General features: G+C 36.8%; 3 protein-coding genes across 3 annotated transcripts; 2 read left to right on the top strand and 1 right to left on the bottom strand.

Annotated features, from left to right (window-relative positions):
- Positions 1-3,239: 3,239 nt before the first annotated feature.
- LOC114535445 (uncharacterized protein K02A2.6-like) lies at positions 3,240-3,755 on the bottom strand. Its single transcript, XM_028556751.1, has one exon. The coding sequence runs from the start codon at positions 3,753-3,755 to the stop codon at positions 3,240-3,242; it is 516 nt and encodes a 171-aa protein (XP_028412552.1).
- Positions 3,756-8,313: 4,558 nt separating this feature from the next.
- Positions 8,314-11,351, top strand: LOC114535443. Its single transcript, XM_028556750.1, has 4 exons — positions 8,314-8,383; positions 8,589-8,900; positions 9,504-11,209; positions 11,304-11,351. The coding sequence occupies exons 1-4, from the start codon at positions 8,314-8,316 to the stop codon at positions 11,349-11,351; spliced, it is 2,136 nt and encodes a 711-aa protein (XP_028412551.1).
- A 2,694-nt stretch (positions 11,352-14,045) lies between these two features.
- On the top strand, positions 14,046-17,082 carry LOC114535442. Its single transcript, XM_028556749.1, has 3 exons — positions 14,046-14,254; positions 15,683-15,811; positions 16,338-17,082. Exons 1-3 carry the CDS (start codon positions 14,046-14,048, stop codon positions 17,080-17,082), a joined length of 1,083 nt encoding a protein of 360 aa, XP_028412550.1.
- The last annotated feature ends 378 nt before the right edge of the window (positions 17,083-17,460 follow it).

Here is a 17,460-nt window from a genome sequence, read left to right as displayed (position 1 = left end):
TTGGGACCGGCAAGTGGCCTCAATGAGACCACCAGGCTGAGTTGGCAAACCCTGCCAGCAAATATAAACGAAGGAAGGAAGCAAGTAAAAGTGAAGATAGCAGAAATAGGGCCTGCGCAAGAAAAAGAAGGCAGGAAAAAAGTGTTCAAAAAAGAGCAGAAAAAGAGCTTCATAATTTATTATAAATAAATCTGCATACTGTGACATGTGCTTGATACATAATGCAGCTTTTTTGAGGGAGTCAAAAACAAGAGGTAAGATGTAATTTATGTTTTGTCCATAATTTCATTCATCAATTTGCATATATAACAAACCTGAATTTTGTCACAATATTTTGTTCATTGATGCGAGACCTATTGTTGTGGATTTGACCTTAGTTTGGTATTAAGCTATTCAACTATTCTAACATTTTGTGACATTGATATTATAAGGTATGGTGGTTAGTGCACTTTAATTAATGTTTACATTAAGTTTATCACATGCATACAAATTGAATTTAGGTTATACATGATACATTCTATCTTTCATCAGTATTTCAATTTTGCAAAATGGATTTTCTCCATCCATGGATTTTCTCCATCCATGGATTTTCTCCATCCATGGACTTTCTCCATCAAAAGACATAAGGTCAAAATGTATGTATTAAAAATATTTTAAATTTTTGACGTACAATAGTTGTGAGTTCAGTGCTTTCTCAAGAGGTTGCATAGACTGCTCAGCTTCCGCATTTCCATGCGAGCAGGGTGTGGAGAATTCAGGTCTAATGCTCTGGGCTTCTAAATATCTTCTGTACTCTTTGCTATTGTATGGTGGTCCATTGTCCGATTTAATTACCATGAGAAAGCCATGCGTTGTGAAGATCTTGTCCAGCTTTGGAATTAAGGTAGAGGTTTTTGTTTATCTCACAATCTCAACTTCCAGAAATCTGGAATACCTGTCTATAATTACGAAGTCTGTATGCACTACTTCGAATTGTCTCTTGAGCATCTTTGTTTTGCCCAAAAATTCTGGCAGTAGTTGTTTGGGAACCATACTTTTTCACACAGCAATGCCTTGGTTTTCAATAGACCGAGGTGTGTATCATGAGCAATATCAATAGCTCACTGCTGCAGGGAGTATGGAATAACAATGCAAGTTCCATGAAAGACTAAACCCTGTGACGTAACTGTCAGTTCATCCTTGATTGGTTTATATGGTTTTACGAAATCACAGTCTCATTAATCTAGAAGCAGCTCTAAGTCCTTGTAATGATCTATCCAAGCTTGTAGCTATGACAATTTTGTCCATAGCCATGGCTTTTAGGTACACTACTTGACACAATGAAGTTCACATACTTGTGCCTTGAAAGTTAATTTGCAGGGTTGGTTGCCCCTGGTTTGTACACATTTTTGAATGTGTATGGTTGCAAAGTTGGTACACATTTTTGAATGGTAGCGCGTCTTTACTGCTTTAACAGCTCTACTTGCGTATGATATTATTTTATCTTAATCTCGCCCATGTGTCCTTGGAGATAAAATTGCTGACATCCCAACAGGGCTTGCGTCAACAGGTACAAACATATCTTTTTGCATGTCAAAATATGCCATACATTGGGCAGATGTTAATGCATTACTTAACAGGTCAAATGCTTTCTGATGAGAGTCTGTTCATGTGAATGGTCAATTCATGTAAGGGTGTCCTTATAATGGCAAATTGTCTTAAATGTCCTTATATGGCTACATAATATATCACTTTTTTTCTATTTCTTTCTAATTCTATCCTGTTGGCATTGACACAACATTCAATCTTGACTAATTTTTTTTTTACCTACTGTGTACATAACAAGAGTCTTACTTGTCAGAATGCCAATAATAATAAATCTCCAACATTGGTTGGGGATGCACTAATCCACATGAGCCAAAGCTACAGTGATAACAGAGTTTGTGACCTTAAGTGTATAGTGTTTTCACGAGCTCAAATCCAATATAGACTCTTCGATAATATATTATGAACTAAACTAGTACAAATGCTCACCAGTTATATATACAATATTTGCATATGTAAATTATATTTCTTTAATTACTTACTAATAACCTAATAACTATACTACATCCCTCCTTATCTTTAAACTTACAAACAACTAACTTTTTTTTTTTTAAATCCTAAATAAGCAATTAAGTAGAATGTTCATTAAAGGTTCATTTTTTTCTAATTTAATTTAGACTGTTGCACTAAAGTTTTTCCTAAATGATTAGACTATTTTTTTTTTCTTTTTAGCGTTTCTAATACCTGATATAATCATTATACTTAGCAGGCGGTTTTCTCTGTCTCGATGACCGTCTTAATGTTTGTTCACTAATTCCTTCATTATCTACAACTACTGACGTTGTTTCCAAAGTAGGTGGTGGTGGTGTTGATGTTGGAATTATTTCTTTTGGAAACTCCTCAGGTTCTTGATCTGGTGGTTCACTCTTCATGAGGTGTTGTGGATTCACTTTAAAGTGCGACGAATTTCGAGTTACTGACTTTAACTTGTTATAAGCTGTTACCATCGTTCCTTTCGTATTCTTCACTACAAGCGGATTTGGATTGAACGGAGGACTCAGCTTGTTCTTCTTAGGTTGTTTAACTAAGACCACGTCTCCTGGTTTGATTTTATGTTCTCTAGCATTTTTTTTCTTGTCTGCGTAATTCTTCATTGCAGACTTGCTACTCGCATCCTTTTGCTTGATATCTTGAGTAGTCTTTGGATACTTTATAAAACTTGATTCGGGTAAACCTGTTTTCAGTTTTCTCTGATTGAGGGCTTCACTTGGGGATATGTTCGTAGAGGTATGAGGGGTAGCTCCGTATTGTCGAAGAAATTTCCAAAGTTCTTGTTTCCAATTTTTTCCTTCGACACAAGAAGACTTTACACACTTTCCTAAAGTTCTCATGAACCGTTCTACTTCGGCATTCACTTTCGGCCAGTATGGAGTAATTCGTCTGTGTTGAAAACCAAGGTGATCTGCAAATTTTTTAAACTCTGAACTGCTGAATGGTGGGCCGTTGTCACTTTTTACAACATCAGGAATACCTTGTCTTGCGAAGATTGCGTCCAGTTTAGGAATCACGGCCCTGGCAGAAGTTGATGTAAGGATCTTCACTTCTGGAAAACGGCTATACTCGTCTATTACTACCATCAGATAATCGCCAGAAGGGAACTGCCCAGTGAAATCCACAGCAACTTCTTTCCACGGACCAGCAGGTAACTCTGTCATTCATTGAGGATCTTGCGCAATAGAATTCCCCAATGAAACTTGACACGGAAGACAGCTACTTATTTTGTCCTCCACGATTTTATCGATCCCTGGGAACCACGCCTTTTCTCTTAGTAATCTTTTGGTTTTTACGACACCTTGATGTCCTATATGTGCTAATTCAACTGCTTTGTCTTGCAGCGAGCTTGGAATCACTAAACGATGTCCTCTCAGGATAGTCCCATTGTGTACTAATAACTCATCTTTTACATTTATGTAATCTTTAACTTCCAGATCTAACCATTGTCCACTTTCAATGGCGGAAGCTAAAACTTGCATCGTTGAATCATGTTGGGTTTCCCTCTGAACTTCTTGCAATGTCATTGCGTTCGGGACAGCATTGTTACAAACATAATTGACGTATTCGTCTGCGATATTAGGAGCTAGAAACTCTGCAGCTGGATGTCGACTCATGAAATCAGCAGGATTCTTTTCATCTTTCCCAGGTCGATAGACAAACCCACAGTTGTAAGGCATGAGTCTCAATTTCCACCTTTCGATTTGAGCTGAAAGTGGTTTGCTGCTGTTTACTATACCAAGTAATGGCTTGTGATCTGTGATGATAGAAAAAACCCGACCGTACACATACAGATGAAAATGTTCAGCAGACCAAACAGCTGCAAGCATTTCCCGTTCTATTTGAGAATATCTCTTCTCTACTTCACTCAAAGCACGGCTGGTGTAGCTGAAAACTTTGCCATCTTGGATCAGCATCCCTGCAAGTCCAACAGGGCTGGCATCTGTAATGATTTCAAACTCCTTGCGAGGATCAAAATAGGTCATAACCCGACTTCCGATGAGTTCACTCGTCAATCGATCGAGAGCTTTCTGTTGATCTTTTCCCCACATCCACTTTGCATCTTTCTTGGTAAGGTCTCGCAACGGCGCAGTAATTGTAGCGTAATCTGGTATGAAACGTGAGACGTATTGCACCATTCCAAGAAGTGATCGAACTTCATTTACATTCTGAGGCGGTTGCATACACTTGACGGCGTCAACTTTAACCGGATCTGGCTTGACTCCCTTAGCGGTGAACACGTGACCATAGAACTTGATTTCACGTTGTGAGAAAGCACACTTCTCTTTGTTCAGGCGGATATTCACATCGTTCAGTCGACGAAGAACACCATGTAGATTCCGATCATGTTCTTCCTGATACTTCCCATAGACAACAATGTCATCCGAAATATTTTTTTCATCCCGGAAGATCAATGAGCAATTCTTCTATTGCATTCTGGAAAATCTCTGCTGCAGCATTGATCCCAAAAAGAAGGCGCTTGTATCTTCTTAACCCAACATGTGTGGAGAACGTAGTTATATAACGACTTTCGGGAGACAATTTGAATTGATGATATCCTGACGAGAGATCCAACTTGCTGAAGACTGTCGCACCATTCAACTCAGCAGCAAGATCATCGAACGTGGGCATAACATGCTTCTCTCGCTTAACAGCTCGATTTTGCTTCACGCATGTCAACGCAAATTCGTACTTCCCCAGATGGTTTAGGTACTACTACAATTGGGCTAACCCACGGCGTTGGACCCTCGACTTTCTCTATAATATCTAATTTCTCTAATCTTTCCAACTCTTTCTCAACATCTTTCCGAACAGAAAATGGAATTCTGCGATGGGGTTGTCGTTTAGGGGTAATGGAAGGGTCGATATGTAGCTTAATTGTCCGTCCTCTTATCTTTCCAATTCCACCAAACAGGCTAGGAAAACCTTTTATAGGACAAGAATTTTGGTCTCCATCAACAGAGTTCACTGCCATTTGAAGTAGGTTAAGCTGCTTTGCGGTGGCATAACTCAGCAGATTTCCTGTATTTCCTTTGACAACATGTAATTGGGCTTTTGTAGATGCTGACTGCTAGTGTTTTCACAAGCTCAAATCCAATATAGATTCTTCGATAATATATTATGAACTAAACTAGTACAAATGCTCACCAGTTATATATACAATATTTGCATATGTAAATTATATTTCTTTAATTACTTACTAATAACCTAATAACTATACTACAAAGTGTGTTGTTATCGATGATAAAACCTGTCTGATTAAAACAGTTAACATATTTCATCCTCAAATGCCCCTTTTGCATTGCTGTCCCCATTTTCGAGAAAACTGTGTGGAGAAACTTAAGTCTCTTGGGATTAAAGATGATGAGCAATGCTACTTGACTCGATGCATTTTTTAATCATTTGTTGAAGACGTCTATCACAAAGGTTTATTAGATATACCTGATGCTGAAACCTTTAATGTCCTCTCTACTCATGTCTCTTGAGAAGGAGATGAACAAAATAGAACAAGCTATCTGACCTCTTGGAAGCTTACCTCAGTTTTACCCCTGGCTAAAAAAGCATGATCTTATGATGAAGAGTTCGCTAACAGAAGAAACAAGACAAAATGCTGGATTAAATAGGGTGAAAACACAGGGTTGTAGAAAAATCATACAATGGTTTGAAATTCATTTCTATTAACAAAAAAGTTGTCAGTCTGGTCTCTTATCGCAGGATTTGAGGTTTTTGTTGACGTTTTGATCGCATCGAAAAAAATCTCTCAAAAATACACATGCAATAGGGCGAGAGGATAAAGTCTATAGGTGCAACTTTGTATTTTATCAAGGTGGAATACAAGTTTGATTACCAAAGAATTTGGTTGACATGAAATAGAGCAAGCTTTACAACATTTGCTGCCTAGATTTTGCACAGATGCCTTTGAAATGAATGACTCATCCACCTAAAAAAAAAAATAACGACTACAACATAGAAGGGTGACTTATAAAAGTTGGATTGCATTTTTAAATCTCACCTCGTATTTATTGCATAATTAAAAGTACACTTCAGGCGGCAAGCAGCACTTGTATAATCTACAATTATACTTCAAAATACTTGGCGTGATTTAACAATCCATCTTAAAAGCCTTATCATGTGTTACCTGACTGCCCTAGCCGGAGCAGTATAAGCTGTGGGTGATAGTAAAATTTGATAAAAGTATTTTCTTGAGACCAGATCTGCAAATTGCAAAATCCAGTTCTGTTGGTCTTGCAAACAGAGCGGAAATCGACTCATAGCTTACATAGAATGGCTAATCAATTCAGGCAGTAATTCTGGCCCCACTACATTACTATTACCTCCAGCAAGCCATGAATTGTCTTGAAAATACAGAAATCTTATATGAAGCTCTGGTCAACCTAGATTCAAAGGCCCTTCAGGAGGTCCAGTGGTGGAAAAACCCCAGTCCAACAATCAACAGATCTAACAATACAAACCAATACATCCTTCCGGAGGTGGAGTGTCAACAGAGGGGAGATGGTCGCTGTAAGAAAGCACTCTTCACATAAACTGTCTAGAGTGCCTAGCAGTCAAATATTTTACCAAATCCAGGGCATCAGCACAAGTACTCCTGCTAATGGACAATATCACAGCAGTGACCTATATAAACAAAATTGGGGCAACCACTCTCACCTTCTGTCCCAACTAGCCAGGAATCTATGGGACTGGTGTCTCAGTCCAAATGTAATGCTCTCAGCCCAGCATATTCCAGGGAGACAAAACATACAGGCCTACCAAGAGTGAGGAGTATTCCTAGACTGCAGAGATTGGAAACTGAACCAAACTATTTTCAACAGCATGTATCAAAAGTGGGGACCTCTGGACAGCAACCTTTTCGCATCCTGCCTGACTTTTCAAATGTGCTGGTACCACCAGTTTGGCCAACCCAAGTTTGGTACCCTCTCTTACTGGAACTGGGCATAGACTTCACTAGGGGCAAGAACTGTTCATCAACTGCAGCTAGCTGGGTGGCTACTGTCGACAGTGGCTACAAAACAAGAGGAATTTTGACCAAACTAGAGAAATTCTCTTGGTGGCCTGGAGAAGAAACAGCAATAGCTCCTACTCCTCTGCATGAAACAAGTGGAGTAGCTAGTGTGTTAAAAGCTCACTATCAATCCCCTTTCACCATCTATGAATAACATCTTAGATTTTTTCACAGCACAGTTTCATGAAGGGAGAGAATACTGGACTAGGTCCGGTTAGGTTACTGGTCTGCACTCTCAGCAATTTTACCCCTTGCAGATGGCCACAAAGTGGGAGTAGATTACCCCCCCCCCTTCCATATAGCAACAAAATCACGCACTGCGTGATCCCCACTCGAGATGTCGAAAACTGTTGGATTGTTCTGAAGATATGCGTGGTCTCCACGCAGGGTGAGAGTGTGACGTTGTTAAACCATAATTAAGTACACAGTAAGGATTTGCGAGAAAAATATTTTATTTGTCAGGTTATACACATTTAGTAAGTCAAAATTTTAATAGTATGTTTCTTTCCATAGCATAAGAACTGTTTATTTTAAAAGTTAGTTTTCTATGTATATGTTGTGCGATGCTTCCCCACTGTTAGTTTATACTTTAATTTTTATTTCATCGTACCATGTGTCAATATGTCCATAACGATTACACAACTGCCAAATTATTTCCATACATCAATTTTCATGTTAACAAGACAAGAGCATCCATGACTTTGTTTGTCAACGCGTGCCAAATCGTTCTAATAAACCAGCCTTTGCTTGTCAATGTTTGACATTCATCCCAGATAGGTATTGCCTTTTGCCTTTTCCCTTCAAAATATTGGCACTTTCTGCAACTTGATTATCCCTTTCAACCTATTTTCTCAAAGCGACAAGGTTTTAAACAGGGATTTCATATAGCAGATGGTATAGGACAATGGCAAGGGTCATTAAGGCCGGCATAATTGAATATATGACTGAACACATTGTCAGTTGATGACTTTGTCCAAACGCGATTATGCATACATTACTGGTAATAGGTTTTAATGACAGGATGAACCTGAACATGTTCGTTTCCAAACAAAGGGCAGCGAGTGCAGGATTGTCAGCGAGTGCAGACGTGTCTCGTAGAGCTCCTACAATCTAATCAAATTATATACTGAGAAGCTAATTTCCACTATGTAACTTGTACATGTGGCTATATTAAGATGCACATTAATAATATTTCGTGATTAAAGAATATCAAAATGCCAGTTACAAGACAAACGACATATCACCCTGATGAATTTCGAGCAGACATGAAGGAAGCTATACAAAGTGAGCTGCACCAATTTTTCAAATCAACTGACTTTAAGACGATTCTATCTGAAGCAGTAAATACTCTCATCGAACAGTCCGTCCAACAAGCTACATTTCCTCTTCTAAAGCGAATTGAAGCACTGGAGACAAGAGTTAACAAATGTCACGATAAAAGCGAATGAAAATGAGCAATATTTAAGAAAATACAACCTACGAATTATAGGGTTGAACGAAACCGATGGTGAAGATTGCGTTAAAGAGGTAGTTCAGTTTGTTGAGGAAAAGCTGCATCTAAACATCATTCACAAGGAAATTGATCGCGCACATCGTCTTGGCCCAAAGATTTCAACCCAGTCAAGACCGCTAATTGTTAAATTTAAATCATACAGTACAAAGGCCGCAATTTGTAAACGACGAAAAGATCTGAAAGGCACACAGTTTTATCTAAATGAAGACCTGACCAAGTACAACGTCAGTTTGTTCAAATACGCTTCTGAACATAACACTTATATTAAATCTGTCTGGACGACGGATGGTAAGGTATTAGTTCGTAATAAAGATGACAAAATAATTCGAATTCATCACATGGGTGATTTTGAAAAATTTAACTTGGTTTAATTAAACCCATTACAAATGGCTATTTCAATATGAGGACTGTCTTGTAAACTAGCATTATTATAATCGCACCTATAGTCCTACCCATTATATTTATAATACTTGTTCTTAACATTCTAACTTTATCTATCTTTGTTCTGGAAGAACGTTATTTAGATTCCTCTTGTGTGGTTCTTGTGTGTAATATTATAATAATAAGTGGTTTTCGAGCAGCTGTGCAGACTGGTAAGTTTTATACTATGCCCAATGGAGGTTAGCATTGTTGTTTATAGAGCAGCTATCGGTATGTTTAATAATAGAAAATGCCGTTTTAATATAAAACCCAGGGTATTTCAATCTTGGACGAGACAGGGATGGGGTCTATGTAAATTGTTTGTAATCCTTTTATCAATTTTGTTAATAATGGCAGGAGATATCGAATTAAATCCTGGCCCAAAAATATCATGTTTATTAATTGGACATATAAACGCTAGAAGTCTAGCTAACGAAGAGAAATTTGAAGAAATTTCCTCATTTATTTTAGATAAGAGTTTTGATCTATTTGCGGTATCTGAAACTTGGCTCCACAATAACAGTTCTGACGAACATTTGCACATTCCAGGCTATTACTCTATCATTAGAAAAGACAGGTCTGGTATGCGTGGTGGCGGTGTAGCTTTGTATATAGCACAATCACTTGCATTCAAAAGACAGAATGACCTGGAAAATATAGATTTAGACTTACTTTGGGTTGAAATTAAAATGAATGGAGTAACTTTGTTGTGTGGGGTGTGTTATAGACCACCTAATAACTCTCTGGAAGAAACCACATTTTTCTTGGACGCCCTCCAGACAGTTATTGATAAAATCCGATTAAACCAACATTTACCTATGATGATTGTAGGCGATCTAAATGCCCATTATGACCGAAATAAATTACTAAGTACCACGTTTGGTAACCGTTTTTATCAATGGCTCGAGTGCAATGCCCTGTCTCAGATAATCGATGAACCAACTCGTGTGACATACAACACAGCCACAATATTAGACGTTATAATTACTAATTGCCCTAGATATTTTGTGCATCAAGGAACGTTTAGTCCACCCACGAACTGCGATCATTCCTACATCTACGCAAAAATGAGTTTTACACATTCTAAACCAAAAGCTTTCAAAAGACACATATGGGATTTTGCCAACATTAACATGACAATGCTAAATGAGGATCTTTCGAATATCAATTGGGAAAATTGTATTAGAGATTCTACTCAGATTGATAATGTTTATGGAAATTGGTTTCGGCATTTTCGATTTATAATTGATAATTACATCCCAAATAAAATAGTTGTAATACGACCTCGGGATAAACCTTGGATGATATCGGCGGTACGAACTGCAATTCGAAAAAGAAACAGATTATTAAAACAATTTAGTAAAAGGAAAACTGACTTCCTTTGGCGCCGTTACAAAAATCAGAGAAATTATACAATGTGGTTAATCCGTGAAGCTAAAACTTCGTATTATCGTAAACTAAATAATAAATTATCAGATCCCTCGTTAGGTCCAAAGAAGTGGTGGAGTTATATTAAATCCACTCTTAATCATAAAAATAATTATACATCTATACCACCTATTAGAAAGGGCGCTGAGTTTGTTTTTCACCCGAAAGAAAAAGCGGACTTATTCAATGATTACTTTGTTAATCAGTCTAGAATTAACGATAGTAATTGTCAGTTACCGTTATTAACTTATTTCCAGTCTGATAAAACATTATCAATAATTCATACAACAGAACAAGAAGTTCTGATGTTACTGGAGAGGGTCGATATTACAAAAGCTTGTGGTCCTGACGGTATTGGAAACAAGATCCTCAAACTATGCAGTAGTGGCATTCATAAATCATTTACAAATTTTCTTAATCTAAGCTTTCAAAAAGGAGAATATCCTACTGAATGGAAAAGAGCTAATGTCAGTCCTATATACCAAAAAGACGACAGCCAATATAAAGAGAATTACCGTCCCATATCTCTTCTTCCATCTATTTCAAAAATATCAGAAAAAATCGTATTTGCAAGGCTGTATGAATTTTTATTAGAAATACATTTCCTTAGCGATTTTCAGTCTGGATTCGGACCTGGGGATAGTACTGTTAACCAATTAACCTATATTGTTCATGTAATTTACCAAGCCTTGGATATGGGGAAAGAAGTACGTATGGTTTTTCTTGATTTCACTAAAGCATTTGATCGGGTATGGCGGGTATGGCATAAGGGTTTACTCTATAAATTGCAAACTCTTGGGCTGAAAGACCCTCTTCTAAGTTGGTTTCGTAGTTATTTAACAGACCGAAAACAAAGAGTTGTTATCGATGGGCAGACTTCAGGTTGGTTAAACACTGAAGCTGGTGTCCCACAGGGATCAGTGCTCGGGCCATTACTTTTTCTTATATATATTAACGATATTGGTGTAGATATTTTATCTAACTGTTTTCTTTACGCTGACGACACATCTCTATTTGACATAACTGACGACCCAATAAGTTCTTCCTTAAAATTAAATTCGGATCTTAATAAAATTAGTCAGTGGTGTAAACAGTGGCTAATGGAGATGAATCCTTCTAAATGTGAAAGTATTACATTTTCAAAAAAACTTTATGGACAAGTACATCCCACACTATATTTAAATGGGAATACTTTACGAGAAGTTAATTTTCATACTCATCTAGGGCTGAAATTTACGTCAAATTTTACATGGAATTACCATATTCAAAGTATACACAAAAAAGCTAGCAAGATGATAAATCTCTTAAAAAGTGTAAAATATAAGCTTCATAGATCAACCCTTATATCATTATATAAAAGTCTTATTAGACCTCTGATGGAATATGCTGACGTCATTTGGGACGGATGTACTGAAAGCGAAGCAAATCTTTTAGAAGGAATACAGAACGAATCGGCTCGTATAGTTACAGGAGCAATGAAAGGAACAAATAGGGTACGATTATTGAACGAATTATGCTGGGAAGATCTAAAAACTAGAAGATTTTTACATAAATTATCGTTGCTTTATAAAATAATAAACTGCCTCACTCCACCTTACCTTCGCGATCTTTTACCTCCATATGTCCATCAGAGATCTGATTATCATCTTAGATCTAATGAAAATTTTACTTATATTCCTACTAGTACCGAATATTTTAAAAAATCTTTTTTCCCGTCAGCAACTGCAGCCTGGAACGGGCTTGATAAAAACTTGTGCAATGTGGAACCATTATCACTATTCAAAAGTAAACTACGTAATACATTTCATGGAATGCAATATAACACTCTCTATAATACCTCGTTAAATCGATTCAGTTCAATATTACATAGCAGACTTCGTCTAGGTCACTGTGCGTTGAATTCCTATTTATATAGTATTAATTGTCCAATTTCTCCATATTGTAAATGTAGATGGGGAAATAGTTTGAATCAATTAAACACTTCTTTCTGCACTGTCCTCGATATGCTGCTCAGCGACAATGCTTACTTTCCTCGTCTGCACAGTTGCTCCACGCCACCTGGTTAAGTTTATCGGAGGATCAGATAGTTGAAACATTACTATTTGGTTCAGAAACGCTTGGTTATGAAGAAAATCAAATTTTGATGCGGAATGTTCAACTGTATATCCTTCAAACCAAGAGATTCACCAGTTTAATTGAATATTAATATGTAATAATTTATCTCTAGATTTTGAAATCTCTTCTCAGAGCTAACTATATTCTTTCTCTTTATTAATCATCCTATATTTGTGTATCTTTTATTTAAACACAATGTACTCCTTAGTTCTAAATAATTCAACATGATCTCCCTCAATGAGCCTAGCTCTTGGAGAAAATGTTGAGAATTTAAATATGTTTAAATAAAAAAAAAACAAAGGGTAGCTTGCACATAAATATTGCACATTGAACAGATATTGCCCAAGAAAACACAGCAATGGAGTGCTTACATGGAGTGCCTGCAAACGCAATCTCTATGAAGAAAGGGAAGTTTTGGGTTTGCAACAAGAACAACCATAAATGCTGTGAATTATTTTGCCCTGAACAAGATCGTTCGGTATTTAATACGGCTAAGATGATGTGGAGGGCGAATGGTGCGATTCATCCGCTGTGTGACACTCACCAAAAACCGACCAAGATAAAAGTTGTGAAGGATCTAAGTAAACGTAACTTTGGGAGACCATTTTTCTCGAGAACAGTTGGTTTTTACCGAAGATATGCGTGGCCTCCACGCGAGATGATGTGCGCACAAGTGTGTTATTGCAACATAGCTTACACATGGAATGACTTGCGTGGGATGGCTGTGCACTCACACTATACATAATTATAGATACAAATTAAGGATTTGCAAGGAAAATATTTTATTAGAAACATCTGATCACGTCTTAGCATACAGTCAGTGACTTCTATCCATGTGTAGGAAGTGTGCACATTTATATACTCGATTGGTTCTTTGACATTCATATGGTAACCGTATTTCTTGTGTCGCATAGGTGGTTTGTTTAAATAAACACAGAACACTTTACCTTTCCCTTCGAAGTTATGATTGCATTTTGGAATGTCTTCCATAAGCAAGAGTTTGTGTTGACAAGCCCAGTCATGCAGCAATCAGGCCATCAGGCCTAATAGTGCCATACAAGGCCATATATAGGACCCAAACGGGCCTCATAAATGCTCATGAGCAGATGCTCATCTGCTCAATGAGATATTTCAGGCCCAAACTCCTCAAAGGGAGGAAAAAGGGGTATGGCGAATATATTGGTGTTATTATGGACAACGCGTTGCTTGGAGCATAAGTTAAGACACAGATTAACTCTTGTAACAATATAATTAAGTAGAACAATTTTACAAATATTTGAAACATTCTGTCCGGCCACTACACTGTTTTCTTGTTTAGATCGTTTGACTTTGTCTTCCGTAAGCAAGAGTTTGCGTTGACAAGCCCGGACCTGTCGGGCCTAATAGGGCGCAAACAGACCTAATAAAATACCTGACCCATGAAAAAATGAGCCAATTATTATCAGGAATTTGTTGAGCAATCATCTAAATATGGGTCACACATGTGGGAACTGTCCTGTGTTTGGCTGTGGTTGTACAAATTTAGCAAGGTTAGCAAATCATCTCGGCCAAGTACAAGGTATGGGCACACAGGAACACAAGAAATGGTTAAATTGGAGTAAGACAGGAATATGTGTACCTCAACAGAGTAAAGAACCAAAGGAATTCAATATGGAGGAGTGTCTGGATAATTTATTAGAGTGCTAAGAAGAGATGGAGAGAAACTTTAATGTTTACTTAAGCATTTATGGTTGTTCTTGTTGCAAACCCAAAACTTCCCTTTTTTCGTAGAAATCGTGTTTGCAGGCAATTCCATGCAGTGAACTCTATATATATGGAAGGCTCGCTCTAGTACATTGTGTAATCAGAAAGTGAAGCCAAACATGGCGGATCATGAAGCTGCTTGGGTACCGAACCAGACCTCTATGCACAAGCTGTTAAAATTCAAAATGGCGGCAACATGTAGGAGTTGAACTCGGTCAGTTTTGTAAACACAACACAAATATACGGCATAAGTTACCTCTCTAGAAACAATAATATTGCCATGTAAGGTAGTAACAAATTGTATGTATTCATTTTTAAAAACTTCGTAATTTTAAAACTTTGTAACGTCCGAAAAATTAGCTTTTTTATTTTTTGTCATAGTTTTATAATTTGTGTTTTTAATTTCCACGTGTGGTCGTGCATTTTATGCTTTGTGGGGGACTGGTTCGGTACCCAAGCAGCCTTCATGATCTGCCATGTTTGGCTTCACACTTTGAACTGGAGCAAGCCTTCCATATATATAGAGTTCACTGATTCCATGTAAGCAATCCATTGCTGTGTTTTCTCGGGCAATATCTGTTCGATGTGCGATATTTATGTGCAAGCTACCCTTTGTTTGGAGGCGAACATGTTAAGGTTTGTCCTGTCACTAAAACCTATTACCAGTAATGTATGCATAAATGCGTTTGGACAAAGTCATCAACTGACAATGTGTTCAGTCATATGAAATGCCTGTTTAAAACCTTGTCGCTTTGAGAAAATCAGTTGATAGAGATAATCAAATTGCAGAAAGTGCCAATATTTTGAAGGGAAAAGGCAAAAGAAAGATGGATACCTATCTGGGATGAAAGTCAAACATTTACAAGCAAAGGCCGGTTTGGTGATGATTTGGCGCGCGTCAACAAACATTATGAAGTCATGGATGCTCTTGTCTTGTTAACATGAAATAAAAATTAAAGTATAAACTAACAGTGGGGAAGCATCGCACAAGATATACATAGAAAATGAACTTTTAAAATCAACAGTCCTAATGCTATGGAAAGAAATAAACTATTAAAATGTTGACATACTAAATGTGTATAACCTGACAAATGAAATATTTTTCTTGCAAATCCTTACTGTGTACTTAATTACGGTTTAATAACATCAACTTGTCCTGGGTGCTTCCAACAGCAATGTGTTCATGAACAAGTGCTCTGTTACTAGTCTCTTTAATAGTTGGCATAGTGGGTAGTATATCCTGTTTTGAAATATTTATATCCCACACCTCTCCTTTTTTTTGTGATTTAATTGTTTACCAGGTACCTTTCAATTAATATCCCAAACCCTTCCTGACATCACAAATTGTACATTTTGTTCTATAGGCATGAACAACAGAAACACAAGTTGATAATTGATGGCAAGGGTGATGAAGATAGAGATGAATTTGGATACTATAAATGTCATGGTCTGAACTGTTTCCTTGTGTTTGTAAGTGACGCAACAAGAAAAAGGTATACGTATGACAGATCATTTGTAAATTAAGTATTGAAGTACAACATCTGAGAGCATCAGGGAATCAGCCGCTCAGGGCAATGGGTGCAATATAATTCATAGCTAAAAGGGCATGTTTTCCACAAAAAGGCACACAAAAGAATTCATCCGACAAGATAGAATTAAAGTGAACTAGTGAACTAAATATTTATTAAAACCAATTAACCTGGTCTGGCTGTCCTCTACACAGTATTAATCTCCTAATTTGACACTGACAGTCAAATGTATTTTCCACCCAAAAAGGTTGAATATCAAAATGCTAAATATCTATTACTAATAATGCTACAATAAATGGTCTACCACTATTATAGACAATAATTACAGTAGCTCAGACAATGAAAATGCAATATTAATATAATATCAATATTAATATCAATATTAATGTTAGCCCATGTCTAGTTTATGGTAACAAAGTTTTTCTCATTAATTCAATTTATAAGATTAGATTAAGGTAACAAATCGATAGTCTTGTTTTAAATCACATAGGCACGAAAAGAACAAACATATAGAAGAACAGATTGGGACAAGCGATGTTCCCATTGAACAATGTTCTGAAAGTAATAAGACTGACAGTGACTACACTTTCAACTACCACAATGCCAGACTACAATTTGGGTTGGTTTTGATGGACATTGTTGATGCAATAAAAGAAGGTGATGGCATTCGCTTGACAAGGTGCTATAAATTAGTGCTGTTGTTTGCCTATAAATTCCGGCATACTAAATATGCATATGGAATTTTACTGTATTTCGTTCAAATTAATGCAGTACTCTCAGAGGAAGATTCATATAATTTGACAAGAAATAGATTTTTCAACATTAGTGGGAAAATTGGTACAAATATACCTCTAGACCTACACATGGAACACCTCAATCTTCTGTTGAAACGGCTATCTAAAGGAATGGGTGGAAATGTTACAACAAAGTCACTGCAACGGGCAGCCAGGTCAGTTGTTCCATTAAGCAATGTGATTCAAGGAGTATACAGAGATTGCTCAAAGGTGAAAAAGAGTGGCTGTCACAAGAACAAGGATGTGGAAGATGCCCTTAGAATAATTATAAATGACCTGCTACAAGGAAAAGTGTTTAAAAAAGCAAATGGAAGAGCTGGATACCCATCCTTCCCTAAATTTCCTTCAAACATTCTTGATATTGATTACAGAGATTTCTTTCAATGGATAAAAGGACATTTAAACCATTGGAAAGCAATTTATGAAACAACTAAAACATAGCATTATACTTTGAAGTTTAATAATATTGAAAACATGTACAAATTATGTAATTCAAGTTATATGAACAGGTCAAGACTTACATAACAGGCGCATTAATTGTGCAAACTTGTGTCTACTATTCTTTATTAAAAATCTGATTCTTAGTTACTTTTTTATTTTTGAAATTAAAGATCAGTCCACTATTAAAAACATTTCTTTTACTGTAGTTGTTTTTACTAATTAAGCTTCTGTATCATCCGGTTCACCACCTGTGTCATTGTAATTAGATGTATTAGAATTTAAAAGAATTCCAGACATTAATGTGTTCAAATCAGAGAGATGTTGTTGTGAGTCAAAGGAATACAATTCAGATGGAATTACAACATCATCGAACATTTC

The sequence above is a fragment of the Dendronephthya gigantea genome, unplaced genomic scaffold (assembly GCF_004324835.1).
Source record: "Dendronephthya gigantea isolate DGI-Jeju-01 unplaced genomic scaffold, DenGig_1.0 000118F, whole genome shotgun sequence".
Taxonomy (NCBI): Eukaryota; Metazoa; Cnidaria; class Anthozoa; order Malacalcyonacea; family Nephtheidae; genus Dendronephthya; species Dendronephthya gigantea.
The sequence above is the reverse complement of the archived record's forward strand: the minus strand, read 5'-3'. Positions and strand labels throughout refer to the sequence as shown.

Excerpts from the sequence above, each read along its gene's own strand:
- LOC114535445 (XM_028556751.1), bottom strand. The coding sequence starts at position 3,755 with ATGCCTTACAACTGTGGGTTTGTCTATCGACCTGGGAAAGATGAAAAG.
- LOC114535443 (XM_028556750.1), top strand. The coding sequence starts at position 8,314 with ATGCCAGTTACAAGACAAACGACATATCACCCTGATGAATTTCGAGCA. Across the intron at positions 8,901-9,503 it reads ATCTGTCTGGACGACGGATG|ATAAGAGTTTTGATCTATTT; the intron begins GTAAGGTATTAG and ends CATTTATTTTAG. Across the intron at positions 11,210-11,303 it reads TCACTAAAGCATTTGATCGG|ACCGAAAACAAAGAGTTGTT; the intron begins GTATGGCGGGTA and ends GTTATTTAACAG.
- LOC114535442 (XM_028556749.1), top strand. The coding sequence starts at position 14,046 with ATGGGTCACACATGTGGGAACTGTCCTGTGTTTGGCTGTGGTTGTACA. Across the intron at positions 14,255-15,682 it reads TGTCTGGATAATTTATTAGA|GCATGAACAACAGAAACACA; the intron begins GTGCTAAGAAGA and ends TTTGTTCTATAG. Across the intron at positions 15,812-16,337 it reads AGTGACGCAACAAGAAAAAG|GCACGAAAAGAACAAACATA; the intron begins GTATACGTATGA and ends TAAATCACATAG.